The sequence below is a fragment of the Heptranchias perlo genome, unplaced genomic scaffold (genome assembly GCF_035084215.1).
Source record: "Heptranchias perlo isolate sHepPer1 unplaced genomic scaffold, sHepPer1.hap1 HAP1_SCAFFOLD_1076, whole genome shotgun sequence".
NCBI lineage: Eukaryota > Metazoa > Chordata > Chondrichthyes > Hexanchiformes > Hexanchidae > Heptranchias > Heptranchias perlo.
This window is the reverse complement of record NW_027138296.1, coordinates 1,593-25,865: the sequence shown is the minus strand read 5'-3', so window position 1 is coordinate 25,865 and position 24,273 is coordinate 1,593. Positions and strand designations below refer to the sequence as shown.

General features: G+C 57.2%; 1 protein-coding gene and 1 pseudogene across 1 annotated transcript; one reads left to right on the top strand and one right to left on the bottom strand.

The window, feature by feature from the left end:
* The first annotated feature begins 1,242 nt into the window (after positions 1 to 1,242).
* LOC137307619 (3 beta-hydroxysteroid dehydrogenase type 7 pseudogene) lies at positions 1,243 to 3,657 on the top strand (annotated as a pseudogene).
* Positions 3,658 to 9,292: 5,635 nt separating this feature from the next.
* Positions 9,293 to 23,930, bottom strand: LOC137307620 (3 beta-hydroxysteroid dehydrogenase type 7-like). Its single transcript, XM_067976890.1, is given in 8 exon segments — positions 9,293 to 9,809; positions 14,861 to 15,023; positions 16,156 to 16,255; positions 18,383 to 18,491; positions 22,798 to 22,903; positions 22,905 to 22,954; positions 23,725 to 23,791; positions 23,793 to 23,930. Coding segments are annotated over 8 exon segments (1,119 nt in total). The 5' UTR covers positions 23,883 to 23,930; the 3' UTR covers positions 9,293 to 9,375.
* Positions 23,931 to 24,273: the final 343 nt, after the last annotated feature.

The window sequence follows — 24,273 nt, the reverse complement described above, 5'->3', positions numbered from 1 at the left end:
GACACACTGTCCTTTCCCCCTCTGGGACCGGGTCTCACAGTGCGTTAGATACACTGTCCTTTCCCCCTCTGGGACCGGGTCTCACAGTGCGTTAGATACACTGTCCTTTCCCCCTCTGGGACCGGGTCTCACAGTGCGTTAGATACACTGTCCTTTCCCCCTCTGGGACCGGGTCTCACACTGCGTTCGATACACTGTCCTTTCCCCCTCTGGGACCGGTTCTCACAGTGCGTTAGATACACTGTCCTTTCCCCCTCTGGGACCGGGTCTCACAGTGCGTTAGACACACTGTCCTTTCCCCCTCTGGGACCGGGTCTCACAGTGCGTTAGATACACTGTCCTTTCCCCCTCAGGGACCGGGTCTCACAGTGCGTTAGATACACTGTCCTTTCCCCCTCTGGGACCGGGTCTCACAGTGCGTTAGATGCACTGTCCTTTCCCCCTCTGGGACCGGGTCTCACAGTGCGTTAGATACACTGTCCTTTCCCCCTCTGGGACTGGGTCTCACAGTGCGTTAGATACACTGTCCTTTCCCCCTCTGGGACCGGGTCTCACAGTGCGTTCGATACACTGTCCTTTCCCCCTCTGGGACCGGGTCTCACAGTGTGTTAGATACACTGTCCTTTCCCCCTCTGGGACCGGGTCTCACAGTGCGTTAGATACACTGTCCTTTCCCCCTCTGGGACTGGGTCTCACAGTGCGTTAGATACACTGTCCTTTCCCCCTCTGGGACCGGGTCTCACAGTGCGTTAGATACACTGTCCTTTCCCCCTCTGGGACCGGGTCTCACAGTACGTTGGATACACTGTCCTTTCCCCCTCTGGGACCGGGTCTCTCAGTGCATTAGATACACTGTCCTTTCCCCCTCTGGGACCGGGTCTCACAGTGCGTTAGATACACTGTCCTTTCCCCCTCTGGGACCGGGTCTCACAGTGCGTTAGATACACTGTCCTTTCCCCCTCTGGGACCGGGTCTCACAGTGCGTTAGATACACTGTCCTTTCCCCCTCTGGGACTGGGTCTCACAGTGCGTTAGATACACTGTCCTTTCCCCCTCTGGGACCGGGTCTCACAGTGCGTTAGATACACTGTCCTTTCCCCCTCTGGGACCGGGTCTCACAGTGCGTTAGATACACTGTCCTTTCCCCCTCTGGGACCGGGTCTCACAGTGCGTTAGATACACTGTCCTTTCCCCCTCTGGGACCGGGTCTCACACTGCGTTAGATACACTGTCCTTTCCCCCTCTGGGACCGGGTCTCACAGTGCGTTAGATACACTGTCCTTTCCCCCTCTGGGACCGGGTCTCACAGTGCGTTAGATACACTGTCCTTTCCCCCTCTGGGACCGGGCCTCACAGTGCTTTAGATACACTGTCCTTTCCCCCTCTGGGACCGGGGAATGTCGGGCCTGGATTATGGAGCCTCGATTCTGTGGGGAGAGGGAGCCACACTCATCGCTCTCCTTGTTTCCTCTGCTCTTCTCCTCGCAGGGAACGTGGCCTGGATGCACCTCCTCGCCGCCCGGTCCCTCCAGCGGAGACCGGACCTCCTTGGGGGCGAGGCCTACTTTTGCTACGACGACTCGCCCTACCTCAGCTACGAGGACTTTGACATGCTGTTCCTGGCGCCCTGCCGAGTCCGTCTCGTTGGCCGACAGCCTTTGGTGCCCTGGTTCGCCCTCTACCTGCTGGCCTGGCTCGCCGAGTTCCTCCAGTGGCTTTTGCGTCCGTTCACGACCCTTGACCTCAACTTTAACCGCTACGCCCTGGCGGTGGTGAGCACGTCCTTCACCGTGCGCACCGACAAGGCCTCGAGGCACTTTGGCTACCGCCCGCTCTTCCCCTGGGCAGAGAGCCGGGCACGTACTGCCCGCTGGCTGGAAGCCCTGGACGCTGAGGACGTCAAGAGCCAGTAGGACCTCACGGTCTCCAAGTCTCCCCGACCGAGAGCACGTCGGCAACTCCGTGCCGTCACCGTCACCCGACACCCCCTCAACCAACCCCCCCTCCCCACCCCGGCCTCAGGAGTAGGACGGCTCCGCCAGACGTCCGATCATCCCAGAGGTCCCACACGACGAGGGACGGGAGGAGGCTCTACCCCCCCAATCGCACCGACTCCCGACTGGGTGGTAGGACCACTGCCCGCCTTGGCCCGCCATCCCTGCAAAGCAGCGACACCTATTGGCGAGGAGGCCGTCGTCCTGGAACCGGGGTGGGGAGGAGTCGGGGTGGGGTGGGGTGCGGAGGGGGTGCTCTGTGAGGGCGGGGACTGGGTGGGCTCCGATAAAGCTTTCCTGCTGCTTCATCAAGAAAGGACAAGATCTCCCAATTCTCCAGCCCCTTTCACCACCTCAGGACGTCCCGAAGCGTCTCCCGGCCAATGAGGGACTTTTCTCGAGGCGCGGTCACCGTTGTCATGTGGGGAAACTCGGCGGGCAATTTGCGCACAGCAAGATCCCGCAAACAGCCATGTGAGAATGACCCGGATCATCTGCTTTTTCTCTCTCAAAATTCCCACATTTTTCATATCGTCCACAAGGATATGACTCTTGGACGTTTATGTCAGAGGAACCCAACTGCTGGGTTCAGTGCCGAACCCTGCAGACAGGAGGTTCGGCCCATGAGGGCCTGGGACTTGACATGCCCGGCCTTGTTGGGTGCAGTGCGGATTGTTGCCTGAGACCAGACAACGAGAGGAGACAGAATACCCATTCTTCCCTTTCGAACAATCAAACCAGAGAAAGACTTCATCTTACCCGCAACTAAAGCCCATCAAAACCTTGCATGAATAATCACTAAGGCAGGAAGGCAGCAATGGAGCAATTATGCAAACCCATCAAGAGTCCACATGTCCAATGGCGTTCAGTTCAAGACTAGTTGCAGGGACAGGAAGGCACCGATAAACATTATGCGAGCCCATTAACAACCACGAGACAACAATCACCTGAAGAAGCCCACCAGAATCAGACAAAGAACTAACCTTGATTTGGACTCAGATAAGAAATTCGAAAACCGGTATAACCGGGCCAGCAGTTACGAAGGGACAGGGGTGAGCCGTTTTGGAGTAGGTTTTTTAAGCAGAGGTTGTGAGCAGGCGTTGAGCGGTTGAAGCCGAGTTTTGAGCGGGGAGAGGGGGCTGAGCCCAGCTGAGGGAGGAGATCGGGAGGTTCGCAGGCCCGCAGGGCGAGGGGCACGGGGCGGGGGGGCGGCAGGCTCGACCGAAGACAACGAGGCCGCGACCGCAGCCCTCCACGAGGATCGAGCGCCCACCGCCGCGCCCGACCGCATCAGCGGGGCTCCACCCAACCGAAGGACCTTCGCAGATTCCCACAGACCAGGACCACGTGGGGACCGCGTGCCCCAAAGGACACAAAGAGCAGACCCCAAAACTGCGACCGGCTTTACCCGGCTGGATTTCGAACGGTCAAGGGACCCCTGGTTTGGTGAGCATGATCCCTGACCTCTCCTAGTTCAGTTTAGTTCGGTTTTGGGAGGTGGGACGAGGGGACGGGGATTAGTAGGGTGATTTTCCCTCGTTATGCCGTGTGTTCCCCAATCTTAACCAAGTGTGCTTTTGTCGGTCTGTGTGATCTCAGTGGAATCCCAATGTTATCAGTTCATTTGTGACTTCAATAAACCCAGTTTTTTCTTGCACCAAAACCAATTCTCTGCTGCACTTTGTCACAACCCCCAAATAAGACCAAGGTCCAGAACCCAGGGAGTGGGAGCGATTCGGGCCGTTCAGAAGGTCAGAGGTGAAGCTGACACACACCACCACCCCCGACATTAGTGATGTTGGTCGAGGGATAAATATCGGCCCCAGGACCCTGGGGAGAACTCCCCCCTGCTCTTCTTCCAATAGTGGCCGTGGGATCTTTTACACCCACCGGAGAGGGGCAGACGGGGCCCTCGGTTTAACGTCTCATCCGGAAGACGGCCCCTCCGACAGTGCGACGCTCCCTCAGTACTGACCCTCCGACAGTGCGGCGCTCCCTCAGTACCGACCCTCCGACAGTGCGGCGCTCCCTCAGTACCGACCCTCCGACAGTGCGGCGCTCCCTCGGTACCGACCCTCCGACAGTGCGGCGCTCCCTCAGTACCGACCCTCCGACAGTGCGGCGCTCCCTCAGTACCGACCCTCCGACAGTGCGGCGCTCCCTCAGTACGGACCCTCCGACAGTGCGGCGCTCCCTCAGTACCGACCCTCCGACAGTGCGGCGCTCCCTCAGTACCGACCCTCCGACAGTGCGGCGCTCCCTCAGTACCGACCCTCAGACAGTGCGGCGCTCCCTCAGTACCGACCCTCCGACAGTGCGGCGCTCCCTCAGTACTGACCCTCCGACGGTGCGGCGCTCCCTCAGTACTGACCCTCCGCCAGTGCGGCGCTCCCTCAGTACCGACCCTCCGACAGTGCGGCGCTCCCTCAGTACCGACCCTCCGACAGTGCGGCGCTCCCTCAGTACCGACCCTCCGACAGTGCGGCGCTCCCTCAGTACCGACCCTCCGACAGTGCGGCGCTCCCTCAGTACCGACCCTCCGACGGTGCGGCGCTCACTCAGTACTGACCCTCCAACTGTGCGGCGCTCCCTCAGTACTGACCCTCCGACAGTGCGGCGCTCCCTCAGTACCGACCCTCCGACAGTGCGGCGCTCCCTCAGTACCGACCCTCAGACAGTGCGGCGCTCCCTCAGTACCGACCCTCCGACAGTGCGGCGCTCCCTCAGTACTGACCCTCCGACAGTGCGGCGCTCCCTCAGTACCGACCCTCCGACAGTGCGGCGCTCCCTCAGTACCGACCCTCCGACAGTGCGGCGCTCCCTCAGTACCGACCCTCAGACAGTGCGGCGCTCCCTCAGTACCGACCCTCCGACAGTGCGGCGCTCCCTCAGTACTGACCCTCCGACGGTGCGGCGCTCCCTCAGTACTGACCCTCCGCCAGTGCGGCGCTCCCTCAGTACCGACCCTCCGACAGTGCGGCGCTCCCTCAGTACCGACCCTCCGACAGTGCGGCGCTCCCTCAGTACCGACCCTTCGACAGTGCGGCGCTCCCTCAGTACCGACCCTCCGACAGTGCGGCGCTCCCTCAGTACCGACCCTCCGACGGTGCGGCGCTCACTCAGTACTGACCCTCCAACTGTGCGGCGCTCCCTCAGTACTGACCCTCCGACAGTGCGGCGCTCCCTCAGTACCGACCCTCCGATTGAGGCACGGCTGAAGGGGAGAGTGAGGCCAATCCATGCACAGACTGCAGTCCATGTGCTGGTCTCCATCTCAGCCCATCGGAGACCAGGTCCCCCATGGACAGGGGGGGAAGTCTTGGTCCATTCACGAGCCAATGGCCCCACAGACCTTGGCTCTCCCGGCATTCCAGGCCTGTGGGCGGAGGCTCCAGGAACGGGTCAGGTCCGGGACCAGTGGGTGCCTGCCGTAAGGTGGGAGAGGAAACTCATCGTACATCAGTGGTGGTGGCAACTCAGTCAGGGCCCTGTGGCATCGGGGGGGCAAGATTAGTGTGAGGTTGGTCATCGTCCACCACCTCCGTTGGCCCCTTGTGATATCCACAGGCCCTCTACGATGTTCACAGGCCCTCTACGATGTTCACAGGCCCTCTACCATGTTCACAGGCCCTCTACGGTGTTCACAGGCCCTCTACGATATCCACAGGCCCTCTACGATATCCACAGGCCCTCTACGATGTTCACAGGCCCTCTACGATGTTCACAGGCCCTCCACGATGTTCACAGGCCCTCCACGATGTTCACAGGCCCTCTACGGTGTTCACAGGCCCTCTACGGTGTTCACAGGCCCTCTACGATGTTCACAGGCCCTCTACGGTGTTCACAGGCCCTCTACGGTGTTCACAGGCCCTCTACGATGTTCACAGGCCCTCTACGATGTTCACAGGCCCTCTACGATATCCACAGGCCCTCTACGATGTTCACAGGCCCTCTACGATATCCACAGGCCCTCTAAGATGTTCACAGGCCCTCTACGGTGTTCACAGGCCCTCTACGATGTTCACAGGCCCTCTAAGATGTTCACAGGCCCTCTACGATATCCACAGGCCCTCTACGATGTTCACAGGCCCTCTACGATGTTCACAGGCCCTCTACGATGTTCACAGGCCCTCTACGATGTTCTCAGGCCCTCTACGATGTTCACAGGCCCTCCACGATGTTCACAGGCCCTCTACGGTGTTCACAGGCCCTCTACGGTGTTCACAGGCCCTCTACGATGTTCACAGGCCCTCTACGATGTTCACAGGCCCTCTACGATGTTCACAGGCCGTCTACGGTGTTCCCAGGCCCTCCACGATGTTCCCAGGCCCTCTACGATGTTCACAGGCCCTCTGCGATGTTCCCAGGCCCTCTACGATGTTCCCAGGCCCTCTACGATGTTCCCAGGCCCTCTACGATGTTCACAGGCCGTCTACGATGTTCACAGGCCCTCTATCTAACCCGTGCTGTACCTGCCCCTGGGAGTGTTTGATGGGACAGTGTAGAGGGAGCTTTACTCTGTATCTAACCCTGTACCTGACCCTGGGAGTGTTTGATGGGACAGTGTAGAGGGAGCTTTACTCTGTATCTAACCCTGTACCTGCCCTGGGAGTGTTTGATGGGACAGTGTAGAGGGAGCTTTACTCTGTATCTAACCCTGTACCTGCCCTGGGAGTGTTTGACGGGACAGTGTAGAGGGAGCTTTACTCTGTATCGAACCCTGTACTATTCACAATAAAACAAATACATTCCATTTTCTGCCCTTTATTGAATATGAAACTACAGTTAGTTAAAAACATAGGAACAGGAAGAGGCCATTCAGCCCCTCGAGCCTGTTCCGCCATTCATTGAGATCATGCTGGACCTGTGATCTAACTCCATTGACCCGCCTTATCCCCATCGCCCTTAATACCTCTGGTTAACACAAATCTCTCAATCTCAGATTTACAATTGAGGTCGCATCGACTGCCGTTTGTGGAAGAGAGTTCCAAACCTCTCACGCCCTTTGCGTTTCGAACTGTCTCCGAACGTCACTCCTGAACGTCCTGCCTCGAATTCTCAGGCTCGGTCCCCCTCGTCCTGGACTCCCCGATCAGCGGGAAATAGTTTCTCTCTCTCCCTCTCTCTCTACCCCGTCCGTTCCCCTTAATATCCTGGAAACTTCGATCAAATCACCCCTCGATCCCCGAAATTCCCGGGAATACAACCCGAGTGTGTGAGAGTCTGATCTAAAACACGGAGTGGATCGGGACAGGGAGCGAGAGTCTGATCTAAAACACGGACTGGATCAGTGCAAGGAGTGAGAGTCTGATCCAAAACACGGAGTGGATCGGGACAGGGAGCGAGAGTCTGATCTAAAACACGGAGTGGATCGGGACAGGGAGCGAGAGTCTGATCTAAAACACGGAGTGGATCGGGACAGGGAGCGAGAGTCTGATCTAAAACACGGACTGGATCAGTGCAAGGAGTGAGAGTCTGATCTAAAACACGGAGTGGATCGGGACAGGGAGCGAGAGTCTGATCTAAAACACGGAGTGGATCAGGACAGGGAGCGAGAGTCTGATCTAAAACACGGACTGGATCAGTGCAAGGAGTGAGAGTCTGATCTAAAACACGGAGTGGATCGGGACAGGGAGCGAGAGTCTGACCTAAAACACGGAGTGGATCGGGACAGGGAGCGAGAGTCTGATCTAAAACACGGACTGGATCAGTGCAGGGAGCGAGAGTCTGATCTAAAACACGGAGTGGATCAGGACAGGGATTGAGAGTCTGATCTAAAACACGGAGTGGATCAGTGCAGGGAGTGAGAGTCTGATCTAAAACACGGAGTGGATCAGGACAGGGAGCGAGAGTCTGATCTAAAACACGGAGTGGATCAGTACAGGGAGTGAGAGTCTGATCTAAAACACGGAGTGGATCGGGACAGGGAGCGAGAGTCTGATCTAAAACACGGACTGGATCAGTGCAGGGAGTGAGAGTCTGATCTAAAACACGGAGTGGATCAGTACAGGGAGTGAGAGCCTGATCTAAAACACGGAGTGGATCGGTACAGGGAATGAGAGTCTGATCTAAAACACGGAGTGGATCAGGACAGGGAGTGAGAGTCTGACCTAAAACACAGAGTGGATCGGGACAGGGATTGAGAGTCTGATCTAAAACACGGACTGGATCAGTACAGTGAGTGAGAGTCTGATCTAAAACACGGAGTGGATCGGGACAGGGAGCGAGAGTCTGATCTAAAACACGGAGTGGATCACGACAGGGAGTGAGAGTCTGACCTAAAACACGGAGTGGATCGGGACAGGGATTGAGAGTCTGATCTAAAACACGGAGTGGATCAGTGCAGGGAGCGAGAGTCTGATCTAAAACACGGAGTGGATCAGTGCGGGGAGTGAGAGTCTGATCTAAAACACGGAGTGGATCAGTGCAGGGAATGAGAGTCTGATCTAAAACACGGACTGGATCAGTGCAGGGAGCGAGAGTCTGATCTAAAACACGGAGTGGATCAGTGCAGGGAGCGAGAGTCTGATCTAAAACACGGAGTGGATCAGTGCAGGGAGCGAGAGTCTGATCTAAAACACGGAGTGGATCAGTGCAGGGAGCGAGAGTCTGATGTAAAACACGGAGTGGATCAGTGCAGGGAGTGAGAGTCTGACCTAAAACACGGAGTGGATCAGTACAGGGAGTGAGAGTCTGATCTAAAACACGGAGTGGATCGGGACAGGGAGCGAGAGTCTGATCTAAAACATGGACTGGATCAGTGCAGGGAGTGAGAGTCTGATCTAAAACACGGAGTGGATCAGTACAGGGAGCGAGAGTCTGATCTAAAACATGGACTGGATCAGTGCAGGGAGTGAGAGTCTGATCTAAAACACGGAGTGGATCGTGACAGGGAGCGAGAGTCTGATCTAAAACATGGACTGGATCAGTGCAGGGAGTGAGAGTCTGATCTAAAACACGGAGTGGATCAGTACAGGGAGCGAGAGTCTGATCTAAAACATGGACTGGATCAGTACAGTGAGTGAGAGTCTGATCTAAAACACGGAGTGGATCAGTACAGGGAGTGAGAGTCTGATCTAAAACACGGAGTGGATCAGTGCAGGGAGTGAGAGTCTGATCTAAAACACGGAGTGGATCAGTACAGGGAGTGAGAGTCTGATCTAAAACACGGAGTGGATCAGTGCGGGGAGTGAGAGTCTGATCTAAAACACGGAGTGGTTCAGTACAGGGAGTGAGAGTCTGATCTAAAACACGGAGTGGATCAGTGCGGGGAGTGAGAGTCTGATCTAAAACATGGAATGGATCAGTGCAGAGCGTGAGAGTGCGACATGAAACATCATTACTGATAACGAGTGGGCACCCCCCCCACCTTGCGTCACTCTCAAAACCGTCCCCGCCTGGTTGCCTGCTGCTGGACGCCTTGCAGCCAACGCACCGTCCGTGCCTTGGACTCCTCCCAGGAGAACAGCGGGCGGTAGCCAAAGTGGCGGGCGGCCTTGTCGGTGCGCACGGTGAAGGTGGTGGAGGCCACGGCCAGCGTGGTGCGGTTGAGGAACGGGGCGAAGGCGCAGAAGGGCCGCAAGGCGAACCGCAGCAGCTCAAAGAGGCAGGCCAGGAGGTAGACCAGGAAGGCCGGCAGCAGGCGCCTCCCCCGGGCGATCAGCCGCACGCCGCACGGGGCCAGGAACTCCATTTTGAAATCCAGGTGGCTCTTGTCGGGGGAACCATCGTAGCAGTAGTAGACTTGTCCTCCCAGCTTCTCCGGGGTCTCCTGAAGAGCCCTCGCTGCCAACACATGCATCCAAACCACGTTACCTGCAGAAGGGAGGGCAAGGGGAGAAGTCCGTGAACTCCCGCCCTTCACACTTGGCGCTCGAACCTCCCCCACTCCTCGCCCTCTCCCCAATCCCGAGGGGGGAGGTTCCACGCAGGGAACAGGAGGAGGCCGTTCAGCCCCTCGAGCCTGCTACCCCGAGGCCGGCCTGTATCTTGACTCCATCTTACCCGCCCCGGTCCCGTTACCCCCAACACCCTCGCCCGACGAAAATCTCTCCATCTCAGTCTCGAACGCTCCAAATCGACCCCCAGCCCCGACAGCTTTTTGTGGGGGGCGGGGGTGTGGGGAGAGAGTTCGAGACTCCCACCTCCCCTTTGTGCGGAGAAATGCTCCCTGACTTCACCCCCTGAACGGGCCTGGCTCTAATTTTAAGGTTCTGCCCCCACCTTGTTCTGGACGCCCCCCCTCTCCAGAGGAAATAGTTTCTCTCTCTATCTACCCTATCGAATCCTTCAATCATCTCAAACCCCTCGATTAGATCTCCCACCCCTTAATCTTCTACACTCGAGGGAACACCAGCCTCGTCTGTGCGACCTCTCCTCGTAATTTAACCCATTAAGCCTCCCCCGGTTTCGTTCTGGTGAATCTGCTCTGCACCCCCTCCAAGGCCGATATCTCCTTCCTGGGGTGGAGTGGCCCAGAACTGAAGGCAGTGTCTCTCCAGATGTGGGGGGGGGGTCCTGACCAGATCTCTGTCCAGCTGGAGCATAACCCCCCTCCCCTTTGTATTCCAGCCCCCTTGAGATCAAGGCCAACGTTCCCATTCGCCCTTCCCAATTATTTTCTGCACCCAATCACAGAACGGCTCCAGCAACAGAAGGAGGCCATTCGGACCATCGAGCCCGTGCAGGCCCTTTGTGAAGAGCGATCCGGTGAGTCCCCTTCCCCTGCTCTTTCCCCGCAGCCCTGCAAATCTTTTCCCCTTCAAGTATTTATCCCAATTCTTCTCGGAGAGCCAGGATTTGGACGAGGGGACCGGACGTAATATTTCCAAGTTTGCCGATGACACAAAACGAGGTGGGAATGCGAGTCGTGAGGAGGATGCAAAGAGGCTTCGAGGGATATAGGTGATGGAAGGTGTCCTCGACAGCGCTATCGAGCGGCACTTACTCACCAATAACCTGCTCACCGATGCTCAGTTTGGGTTCCGCCAGGACCACTCGGCTCCAGACCTCATTACAGCCTTGGTCCAAACATGGACAAAAGAGCTGAATTCCAGAGGTGAGGTGAGAGTGACTGCCCTTGACATCAAGGCAGCATTTGACCGAGTGTGGCACCAAGGAGCCCTAGTAAAATTGAAGTCAATGGGAATCAGGGGAAAAACTCTCCAGTGGCTGGAGTCATACCTAGCACAAAGGATGATGGTAGTGGTTGTTGGAGGCCAATCATCTCAGCCCCAGGACATTGCTGCAGGAGTTCCTCAGGGCAGTGTCCTAGGCCCAACCATCTTCAGCTGCTTCATCAATGACCTTCCCTCCATCATAAGGTCAGAAATGGGGATGTTCGCTGATGACTGCACTGTGTTCAGTTCCATTCGCAACCCCTCAGATAATGAAGCAGTCCGAGCCCGCATGCAGCAAGACCTGGACAACATCCAGGCTTGGGCTGATAAGTGGCAAGGAACATTCGCACCAGATAAGTGCCAGGCAATGACCATCTCCAACAAGAGAGAGTCTAACCACCTCCCCTTGACATTCAACTGCATTACCATTGCCGAATCCCACACCATCAACATCCTGGGGGTCACCATTGACCAAGAACTTAACTGGACCAGCCATATAAATACTGTGGCTACAAGAGCAGGTCAGAGGCTGGGTATTCTGCGGCGAGTGACTCACCTCCTGACTCCCCAAAGCCTTTCCACCATCTACAAGGTACAAGTCAGGAGTGTGATGGAATACTCTCCACTTGCCTGGATGAGTGCAGCTCCAACAACACTCAAGAAGCTCGACACCATCCAGGACAAAGCAGCCCGCTTGATTGGCACCCCATCCACCACCCGAAACATTCACTCCCTTCACCACCGGCGCACTGTGGCTGCAGTGTGGACCATCCACAGGATGCACTGCAGCAACTCGCCAAGGCTTCTTCGACAGCACCTCCCAAACCCGCGACCTCTACCACCTAGAAGGACAAGAGCAGCAGGCACATGGGAACAACACCACCTGCACGTTCCCCTCCGAGTCACACACCATCCCGACTTGGAAATATATCGGCCGTTCCTTCATCGTCGCTGGGTCAAAATCCTGGAGCTCCCTTCCTAACGGCACTGTGGGAGAACCGTCACCACACGGACTGCAGCGGTTCAAGAAGGCGGCTCACCACCACCTTCTCAAGGGGCAATTAGGGATGGGCAATAAATGCCGGCCTTGCCAGCGACGCCCACATCCCATGAACGAATAATAATAAACAAATATAGACAGGCTAAGTGAGTGAGCAAGAACATGGCAGATGGCATATCATGTGGAAAAATGTGAAGTTATCCACTTCGGAAGGAAAAACAGAAAGGCAGAGTATATTTGAAATGGTGAGAGATTGGGAAATGTTAATGTACAAAGGGACCTGGGTGTCCTTGTACATGAGTCACTGAAAGCTAACATGCAGGCGCAGCAAGCAATTAGGAAGGCGAATGGGATGTTGGTCTTTATTACAAGAGGATTTGAGTACAGGAGTAAAGATGTCTTACTGCAATTATACAGGGCCTCGGTGAGACTGCACCTGGAGTATTGTGTACAATTTTGGTCTCCTTACCCAAGAAAGGATATACTTGCCATAGAGGGAGTGCAACGAAGGTTCACCAGACTGCTTCCTGGGATGGCGGGATTGTCCTATGAGGAGAGATTGGGTGGACTCGGCCTATATTCTCTCGAGTTTAGAAGAATGAGAGGTGATCTCATTGAAACATACAAAATTCTGACAGGGCTCGACAGGGTAGATGCAGGGAGGACGTTTCCCCTGGGCTGGGGAGCCTCGAACCAGGGGTCATAGTCTCAGGATAAAGGGGTCGGCCATTCACGACTGAGATGAGGAGGAATTTCTTCACTCAGAGGGATGTGAATCTTTGGAATTCTCGATCCCAGAGGGCTGTGGATGCTCAGTCGTTGAACATGTTCAAAACAGAGATCGATAGATTTCCAGATATTAATGGAATCAAGGGATATGGGGATGGTGCAGGAAAGTGGAGTTGAGGTCGAAGATCAGCCATGATAGCATTGAATGGGGGAGCAGGCTCGAGGGGCCGAATGGCCCACTCCTGCTCCTATTTCTTATCTTCTTATGATTGAATCTGCCTCCACCACCCCCTCGGGCAGTGCATTCCAGATCCTCACCACTCGCTGGGTAAAAAAGTCTCTCCTCATCTCACCTTTGGTTCTTTTGCCAATCACCTTAAATCCGTGCCCTCTGGTCCTTGACCCTTCCGCCAATGGGAAGAGTTTCTCTCTATCTACTCTGTCTGGACCCTTCACGATTTTGAACCCCTCGATCAAATCTCCTCGCAACCGTCTCTGTTCCAAGGAGAACAACCCCAGCTTCTCCAGTCTGTCCACGGAACTAAAGTCCCTCATCCCTGGAATCATTCTGGTAAATCTCTTCTGCACCCTCTCTGAGGCCTTCACATCTTTCCTAAAGTGCGGTGCCCAGAACTGGACACAATGCTCCAGTTGTGGCCCAACCAGTGTTTTATAAAGGTTCATCATGACTTCCTTGCTTTTGTACTCTCTGCCTCTATTTATAAAGCCCAGGATCCCGTCTGCTTTTTTAACCACTTTCTCAACCTGCCCTGCCACCTTCAACGATTTGTGTACATATACCCCCAGATCTCTCTGTTCCTGTACCCCTTTTAGAATTGTGCCCTCTAGTTTATATTGCCTCTCCTCGTTCTTCCTGCCAAAATGTATCACCCCACATTTTTCTGTGTTAAATTTCATCTGCCACGTGTCCGCCCATTCCACCAGCCTGTCTATATCCTCTTGAAGTCTATCACTATCCTCCTCACTGTTCACTACCCTTCCAAGTTTCGTGTCATCTGCAAATTTGGAAATTTTGCCCTGTACACCCAAGTCCAAGTCATTAATAGACATCAAGAGAAGCAGTGGTCCCAGCACCGACCCCTGGGGAACACCACTGTACACCTCCCTCCAGTCCGAAAAACAACCGTTCACCACTACTCTCTGTTTCCTGTCCCTTAGCCAATTCTGTATCCATGTTGCTACTGCCCCTTTTATTCCATGGGCCGCAATCTTGATGATAAGCCTACCGTGCGGCACTTTATCAAACGCCTTTTGAAAGTCCATATACACCACATCCACCGCATTGCCCTCATCGACCCTCTCCTCTCTGTTTCCTGTCCCGTCTGTGTGTGTTGACTGAAAGGTTTGATTGCATGAGTCCGGCTGCTGCTTGACCAGTCTGTGGGACAGCTCTCCCAATTTTGGCACAAGTCCCCAGATGTCAGTGAGGAGGACTTTGCAGGGTCGACTGGGCTTGGTTTGGCCTTTGTCGTGTCCGGTGCCTCGTGGTCCACCCAGTTTGATTCTTATTATGACTTTTCGTGGCGAGATTTTACAACTGAGTGGCTTGCTCGGGGCCAATTCAGAATCAACCCCATTGCTGTGGGTCTGGAGTCACATAGGCCCAGACTGGGTGAGGATGGCAGGTTCCCTTCCCTGAAGGACATTAATGAACCAGATGGGTTTTTACAACAATCCAGTAGCTTCATGGCCATTATTACTGATACGAGCTTTCTGTTTGACGCCAAAATTTTATTGAATTAATTTAATTTAAAGGCTATGGTGGGATTTGAACTCACGACTCAGGATTATCAGTCCAAGCCTCTGGATTACTAGTCCAGTAACATAACCACTATGCTACCGTACCCGATACCGGTGGCGTCCGTCCGTGTCCCTTTAAAGAGACAGTCTCCCCATCAGGGACACCTTTTAAAGAGGGAGTCTCCCCATCAGGGACCCCTTTAAGAGTTAAAGCAACATCGCACGCAGTGCCAGGGGGTGTCACAGCTCCAACCTACCCACGTAGACATGCCCGTGTTGAACTGTAGCGGGCGCCAGTCGGGGCAGACGCCCGCCCAGCCGCGAGGCCTCCCGCAGCATCGTCGTCAGCAGCCCGAGTCCCTCGCCGTAAATCCCCATCGGCCTCAGTGCACACGTGTAGAGGGTCCTCCCGCCTGCCACCTGCCCGGGGGAGAGGGGGAGGAGAGAGGGGGAAAGGATCAAGGTCGTTCTCTCAGTCACGACGTTCCCCTCCTTTAGTTTTTTTTTGCGCGCGGCGGGGCGGGGTGGGGTTTTTGAAAAGGAAGTTTCCGGGTTTTTTTTTGGGGCCTAGCTCAGGCTTTTGCAGCTCGAGTAACCGTGGCAACGACCGAGACCCGAAGGTCGCCGACTCTGACTGGACGTGTTCCTGGAGGATTCGTCACATGACCTCCCGCCTCGCCATCGGGGACCCCTTTTAAAGAGGGAGTCTCCCCATCAGGGACCCCTTTTAAAGAGGGAGTCTCCCCATCAGGGACCCCTTTTAAAGAGAGAGTCTCATCATCAGGGACCCCTTTTAAAGAGAGAGTCTCCCCATCAGGGACCCCTTTTAAACAGAGAGTCACACCATCAGGGACCCCTTTTAAAGAGGGAGTCTCCCCATCAGGGACCCCTTTTAAAGAGAGAGTCTCTCCATCAGGGACCCCTTTTAAAGAGGGAGTCTCTCCATCAGGGACCCCTTTTAAAGAAGGAGTCTCTCCATCAGGGACCCCTTTTAAAGAGGGAGTCTCTCCATCAGGGACCCCTTTTAAAGAGAGAGTCTCACCATCAGGGACCCCTTTTAAAGAGAGAGTCTCCCCATCAGGGACCCCTTTTAAAGAGGGAGTCTCCCCATCAGGGACCCCTTTTAAAGAGAGAGTCTCTCCATCAGGGACCCCTTTTAAAGAGGGAGTCTCTCCATCAGGGACCCCTTTTAAAGAGGGAGTCTCACCATCAGGGACCCCTTTTAAAGAGGGAGTCTCCCCATCAGGGACCCCTTTTAAAGAGGGAGTCTCACCATCAGGGACCCCTTTTAAAGAGGGAGTCTCCCCATCAGGGACACCTTTTGAAGAGAGAGTCTCTCCATCAGGGACCCCTTTTAAAGAGGGAGTCTCTCCATCAGGGACCCCTTTTAAAGAAGGAGTCTCTCCATCAGGGACCCCTTTTAAAGAGGGAGTCTCCCCATCAGGGACCCCTTTTAAAGAGGGAGTCTCCCCATCAGGGACCCCTTTTAAAGAGGGATTCTCAGCATTGGGACCCCGTTTACAGGGGAGGTTTGTATCCTGTCGTCTCTCACCTGTTTCCCATTGGCCTCGATGACCAGTCTCTCCGCGATGGCCTTGGACCTTGAGTAGGCCGCCTTGTGACAGGTGTTGTAACTGGTCTCCTCATCGCCTCTACACAAGGGAAAAGATCACAGGGTACTGACCAGAGGCAGTGCGAGGCCGATGTTCACCGTCAGTCCCGCAGTTAGACAGAGAACCCTTTCCAAACAATTGCTTCGTTCCATTGCGAGTTTCGTTATCTGTGTTCCATCACTATCCGTGTCTCAGTCTCTCTCTCTCTCTCTCCCTCTCCCCCTCCCCCCCTCCCTGAGTCAGAAGGTCGTGGGTTCGAGCCCCACGCACACTCCAGAGACTCGAGACCCCATAATCCAGGCCCGACACTCCCCGGTTACCCAGTACTGAGGGAGCGCCGCACTGTCGGAGGGTCGGTACTGAGGGAGCGCCGCACTGTCGGAGGGTCGGTACTGAGGGAGCGCCGCACTGTCGGAGGCTCGGTACTGAGGGAGCGCCGCACTGTCGGAGGGTCGGTACTGAGGGAGCGCCGCACTGTCGGAGGGTCGGTACTGAGGGAGCGCCGCACTGTCGGAGGCTCGGTACTGAGGGAGCGCCGCACTGTCGGAGGCTCGGTACTGAGGGAGCGCCGCACTGTCGGAGGGTCGGTACTGAGGGAGCGCCGCACTGTCGGAGGCTCGGTACTGAGGGAGCGCCACACTGTCGGAGGGTCGGTACTGAGGGAGCGCCGCACTGTCGGAGGGTCGGTACTGAGGGAGCGCCGCACTGTCGGAGGCTCGGTACTGAGGGAGCGCCGCACTGTCGGAGGGTCGGTACTGAGGGAGCGCCGCACTGTCGGAGGGTCAGCACTGAGGGAGCGCCGCACTGTCGGAGGTGCCGTCTTTCGGATGAGACGTTAAACCGAGGGCCCCGTCTGCCCCTCTCAGGAGGATGTAAAAGATCCTGCGGCCACTTTTGGGGCCGATATTTATCCCTCAACCAACATCACTAAAAAAGAGATGATCTGGGTCATTATCACATTGCTGTTTGTGGGATCTTGCTGTGCGCAAATTGGCTGCCGCGTTTCCCACATTACAACAGGGACCACTCTTCAAAAAAAGTACTTCATGTAATGTTAAACTTATATAGAACCTTGGTTAGACCACACTTGGAGCACTGTGCACAGTTCTGGTCTCCATATACCTTGGTTAGACCACACTTGGAGCACTGTGCACAGTTCTGGTCTCCATATACCTTGGTTAGACCACACTTGGAGCACTGTGCACAGTTGTGGTCTCCATATACATTGGTTAGACCACACTTGGAGCACTGTGCACAGTTCTGGTCTCCATATACCTTGGTTAGACCACACTTGGAGCACTGTGAACAGTTCTGGTCTCCATATACCTTGGTTAGACCACACTTGGAGCACTGTGCACAGTTCTGGTCTCCATATACCTTGGTTAGACCACACTTGGAGCACTGTGCACAGTTCTGGTCTCCATATACCTTGATTAGACCACACTTGGAGCACTGTGCACAGTTCTGGTCTCCATATACCTTGGTTAGACCACACTTGGAGCACTGGGCACAGTTCTGGTCACCATATTATAGGAAGGATATAGAGGCACTGGAGAAGGTGCAAAAAAGATTTACTAGGATGATACCAGAACTGAGAGGTTTTACCTATCAGGAAAGATTGAACAGACTGGGGCTCTTTTCTCTAGAAAAGAGAAGACTGAGGGGAGACCTGATCGAGGTCTTTAAGATTATGAAAGGGTTCGATAGGGTAGACGTAGAGAAGATGTTCCCACTTGTGGGGGAGACCAGAACTCGGGGCCATAAATATAAGATAGTCACTAATAAATCCAATCGGGGAATTCAGGAGAAACTTCTTTCCCCAGAGAGCGGTGAGAATGTGGAACTCGCTCCCACAAGGAGTAGTTGAGGTGAATAGTGTGGATGGATTTAAGGGGAAGCTCGATAAACACATGAGGGAGAGAGGAATAGAAGGAGATGGTGAGAGGGTGAGATGGAGGAGGCTCGTGTGGAGCATAAAGACTGGGATAGACCAGTTGGGGCCGAATGGCCTGTTTCTGTGCTGTAGTCTCGATGTAATTCTCCACAGTTCATTGGCTGTGAACCACACTGGGACATCCTGGGGTCCTGAAAGGCACTGATAAAAATGTGAGTCTTTCTCTCTTCACTCGATCTCACTCTTCACTGACTGGACCTTGGCGGAGTTACCTGTAAAAGGACTGTCCTTTTGGATTTGGACCCACAACCTCCATACTGCTGGTGTACACCAAGTACTGGATCCCATGGTGCAGGCAGGCCTCAATCACATGGCACGTCCCTGGAAAAATGACCATGGTGGGAAGAGTGAGAGTAACAGAGAGAGGGAGAGGAGGAGGGGGAGGGAGAGGGAGGGGGAGAGGGGAGAGGGAGGGGGAGGGGGAACGGGAGAGGGAGGGGGAGAGGGAGGGGGGAGATAGAATCATAGAAGTTACAACATGGAAACAGGCCCTTCGGCCCAACATGTCTATGTCGCCCAGTTTATACCACTAAGCTAGTCCCAATTGCCTGCACTTGGCCCATATCCCTCTATACCCATCTTACCCATGTAACTGTCCAAATGCTTTTTAAAAGACAAAATTGTACCCGCCTCTACTACTGCCTCTGGCAGCTCGTTCCAGACACTCACCACCCTTTGAGTGAAAAAATTGCCCCTCTGGACCCTTTTGTATCTCTCCCCTCTCACCTTAAATCTATGCCCCCTCGTTATAGACTCCCCGACCTTTGGGAAAAGATTTTGACTATCTACCTTATCTATGCCCCTCATTATTTTATAGACTTCTATAAGATCACCCCTAAGCCTCCTACTCTCCAGGGAAAAAAGTCCCAGTCTGTCTAACCTCTCCCTATAAGTCAAACCATCAAGTCCCGGTAGCATCCTGGTAAATCTTTTCTGCACTCTTTCTAGTTTAATAATATCCTTTCTATAATAGGGTAACCAGAACTGTACACAGTATTCCAAGTGTGGCCTTATTAATGTCTTGTACAACTTCAACAAGACATCCCAACTCCTGTATTCTATGTTCTGACCAATGAAACCAAGCATGCTGAATGCCTTCTTCACCACCCTATCCACCTGTGACTCCACTTTCAAGGAGCTATGAATCTGTACTCCTAGATCTCTTTGTTCTATAACTCTCCCCAACGCCCCTACCATTAACGGAGTAGGTCCTGGCCCGATTCGATCTACCAAAATGCATCACCTCACATTTATCTAAAATGTGAGGTGATGCATTTGATGGGGAGGGGGAGAGGTAGGGGGAGAGATTGGGAGGGAGAGAAGGGAAGGAAGAGAGAGGGAGAGAGAGGGGGAGAGGGGGAGAGGGGGAGGGGGAAGGGGAGATGGGGAGGGGGAGAGATTGGGAGGGAGAGAGAGGAGAGAGAAGGGAAGGAAGAGAGAGGGAGATGAGAGAGGGGGAGAGGGGGGGAGGGGGAAGGGGAGATGGGGAGAGGGGGAGAGATTGGGAGGGAGAGAGAGGGAGAGAAAGTGGGGAGGGTAAGGAAGAGAGGGTGAGAGGGAGGGGTGGGAGAGGGAGTGGGGGAGGGGGAGAGGGAGGAGGAGAGGGAGGAGAGAGTAGAGAGGGAGGAGGAGAGGGAGAGAGAGTGGGGGAATAGAGAGGGAGAGAGATGAGATAGGGGAGAGGGAGAGAGAGGGAGAGAGATTGGGGAGGGGGAGAGGGGAGGAGGAGAGAGGGAGAGGGAGAGAGTTGGGGGGGAAGAGGAAGGGGAGGGGGTGAGGGAGGCATCATACAGTGGCCGTCACACCCCGAGCCCTCACACCCCGGGCCGTCACACCCCCAGCACCGTCACACCCCGGCCCGTCACACCCCGGCCCGTCACACCCAGGCCCGTCACACCCCGGCCCGTCACACCCCGGCCCGTCACACCCCCGGCCCGTCACACCCCGAGGCCGTCACACTCCGGGCCGTCACACCCCGAGGCCGTCACACCCCGGCCCGTCACACCCCGGGCCGTCACACCCCGGGGCCGTCACACCTCCGGGCCGTCACACCCCGGGCCGTCACACCCCGGGCCGTCACACTCCGGGCCGTCACACCCCCGAGGCCGTCACACCCCGGACAGTCACACCCCTGGGGCCGTCACACTCCGGGCCGTCACACCCCGGGCCGTCACACCCCGGGCCGTCACACACCCCGGACAGTCACACCCCCGGGGCCGTCACACCCCGGCCCGTCACACTCCGGGCCGTCACACTCCGGGCCGTCACACCCCCGGGCCGTCACACTCCGGGCCGTCACACCCCGGGCCGTCACACTCCGTGCCGTCACACCCCCGGACAGTCACACCCCGGCCCGTCACAACCCGGCCCGTCACACCCCGGCCCGTCACAACCCGGCCCCGTCACAACCCGGCCCGTCACACCCTGGCCCGTCACAACCCGGCCCGTCACACTCCGGGCCGTCACACCCCGAGGCCGTCACACCTCGGGCCGTCACACCCCCGGGGCCGTCACACCCCGGGACCCGTCACACCCCCCGGCCCGTCACACCCCGGCCCGTCAACAACCCGACCCGTCACACACCCGGCCCGTCACACCCCGGCCCGTCACACCCCCGGCCCGTCACAGCCCGGCCCGTCACACCCCGGCCCGTCACACCCCGGCCCGTCACAACCCGGCCCGTCACACCCCGGCCCGTCACAACCCGGCCCGTCACACTCCGGGCCGTCACACCCCGGACAGTCCACACCCCGGCCCCGTCACAAACCCGGCCCGTCACACCCCGGCCCGTCACAACCCGGCCCGTCACAACCCGGCCCGTCACAACCCGGCCCGTTCACACTCCGGGCCGTCACACCCCGAGGCCGTCACACCCTCGGGCCGTCACACCCCGGGGGCCGTCACACCCCGGGACCGTCACACCCCGGCCCGTCACACCCCCCGGCACCCGTCACACCCCGGGACCGTCACACCCCGGGCCGTCACACCCCGGGGCCGTCACAACCCCGAGGCCGTCACACCCCCGGGGCCGTCACACCCCGGGCCCGTCACACCCCCGGGGCCGTCACACCCCGGGGCCGTCACACCCCGGGGCCGTCACATCCCGGCCCGTCACACTCCGGGGCCGTCACACACCCGGGGCCGTCACACCCCGAGGCCGTCACACACCCCGAGGCCGTCACACCCCGGGGCCGTCACACCCCCGGGGCCGTCACATCCCGGCCCGTCACACTCCGGGGCCGTCACACCCCGGGGGCCGTCACACCCCGGCCAGTCACACCCCGGGGGCCCCGTCACACCCCGGGGGCCGTCACACCCCGGGGCCGTCACACCCCGAGGCCGTCACACCCCCGGGCCGTCACACCCCCGAGGCCGTCACACCCCGGGGCCGTCACACCCCGGCCCGTCACACCCCGGGGGCCGTCACACCCCGGTGCCGTCACACCCCGGCCCCGTCACACCCCGGCCAGTCACACCCCCGGCCCGTCACACCCCGGCCCGTCACACCCCGGCCCGTCACACCCCGGGACCGTCACACCCACCGGGCCGTCACAACCCCCGGGGCCGTCACACCCCGGGGCCGTCACACCCCGGGGCCGTCACACCCCGGACAGTCACACCCCCGGGGCCGTCACACCCCGGGGGCCGTCACACCCCGGGGCCGTCACACCCCGGGGCCGTCACACCCCGGGGCCGTCACACCCCGGACAGTCACACCCCGGGCCGTCACACCCCCGGGGCCGTCACACCCCGGGGCCGTCACACCCCGGCCCATCACACCCCCGGCCCGTCACACCCCGGCCCGTCACACCCCGGGGCCGTCACACCCCGGACAGTCACACCCCGGGCGCGTCACACCCCCGGGGCCGTCACACCCCGGCCCGTCACACCCCGGCCCGTCACACCCCGGCCCGTCACACACCCGGACAGTCACACCCCGGCGCGTCACACCCCGGGGCCGTTCACCACCCCGGGGCCCGTCACACCCCGGCCCGTCACACCCCGGGTCATCGTGGGATGAAATTGTTTTTTTTGCCAGATGTGCAAACCAGGCTCGTGGCCAATCACGCTCCGTAGATCCACCAGAATGGCCTCCTGCTGTTCTCGGGGTTCCTCATCGTTGGCCTGTCTCCCTCCCCTCAACCCCGTCCCATTGGCACTTGGGATGTGGGCATCGCTGGCAAGGCCGGCATTTATTGGCCATCCCTAGCGGCCCCTGGAGAACGTGGTGGTGGTGGGGCCCGCCATCTTGAACCATTGGGCTCGATATGACCGAGGGGCTTGTTAGGCCCACTTCAGAGCCGAGCCAATTTTGGAGCGGAGACTGGAGTCACCCGTAAGGCCCAGACCGGGTAATGACGGCAGGCTTCCTTCCCCAGAGGGGACGGGAGTGAAACCCAGTTGGGTTTTGAGGACAATCCGACAGATCTGAATCGGCCGTAAGTCGCAGCTCGCAGAATTCAAGGCGCCCTTCCGATGGATGAGAGACTTACACCCAGAGGGCAACGGGCGTTTTTCGGCTGATGATCGGGTGAGGGGGAGATCGCAGGGAGAGCAGCGTCGTGGGCGCTGTGATGTCACGGCGTCAGGATTCGAGAGGGGGGGACCCCGGCCTCGAGAGACTCACCTTGAACATTCACCGCCATGATGATGGAGTCAGCGATCGCACCGCTGAAGTCGATGACGCTCGCAAGGTGCAGGATGGAGTCGACCCCCTCCGATGCTCTTAACACTCGGGGGCAGATCGGTGATATCCCCCTGAATCAGGGTCACAGTGACGGTGTCTGCAAACGGGGAGAGAGAGAGGGAGGGAGAGGGAGAGAGGAGGGAGAGAGAGAGAGAGGGAGAGAGAGAGGGAGGGAGAGAGGGAGAGGGAGGGGGGAGAGAGAGGGGGAGAGGGAGAGGGAGAGAGAGAGAGATGAGAGGGGGGAGAGTGAGAGGGGGGGAGAGAGAGAGAGAGGGGGGGGGAGAGAGAGAGAGGAGGGGGAGAGAGAGAGGGAGGGAGGGGAGAGAGAAGAGGGAGAGAGGGAGAGGGAGAGATATAGAGAGAGACAGAGGGAAAGAGGGGAGAGAGAGAGAAATAGACAGATAGAGACAGAGAGAGAGAGAGACAGAGAGAGAGTCAGAAACAGAGCGAGAGAGAGTGAGAGAGGGAGAGATGGAGAGAAAGGGAGAGAGAGACAGATAGCGACAAAGAGAGAGAGAGCGAAATAGAGAGAGAGGAGAGCAATGTCATCTTAACCGCAGCAGTTTCATGCACAGAAAGAGGTCATTGTGTCCAATCCCACTGCCTCCGCTCTCGTCCCCATAGCCTGTATCGATCCCCAAACTAATCCCACTGCCCCACTCTCTCCCCATAGCCCTGTATCAATCCCCAAACTAATCCCACTGCCCCGCTCTCTTCCCCATAGCCCTGTATCAATCCCCAAAACTAATCCCACTGCCCCACTCTCTCCCCATAGTCCTGTATCGATCCCCAAACTAATCCCACTGCCCCGCTCCCTCCCCATAGTCCTGTATCAATCCCCATACTCTTGGGGACCTGCTCCGTTACCTGTGCTCAGGGTCTCCAGCTCTCCAGCGAGGTGCAGGTCAAAGACTCTTATCTCCGAGATTCCCTCCCCGCCGTTCCACCAGCATCTTCACCAGATGTCTCCCGAGGAAGCCACAGCCCCCGGTTACCAGGTACACCTGTCCCGGGACCCCAGACATCCCAGTGCTGGTCTGCACACGAGACTGAGCCTGAGATTAAAGGGAGAGGATTAGGAGAGAGAAATGGGGTGAACAAAGCTGTGCGCACCCAACCAGAACCAAATAAAGTCCCACCCCTTCCCCATCACCCATCTCTGGACCGGAAACTTGATCACTCCCCCCCCTCCTCTCTCTCTCTCTCTCTCTCCCTCTCCCTCACTCTCTCTCTGTCTGTCTGTCTGCCTGTTCCTCTCTCTCCTCCCTCTGTCTGTCTCACTGCCTCTCTTCTCTCTGTCTCCCCCTCTTCTGTCTGTCTGTCTGTCTCACTGTCTCTCTGTCTCTCTCCGTTTTGCCCTGTCTATCTCTCTCTCTCTATGTCTCTGTCTCTCTCTCCTTCTCTGTCTCTCTATCT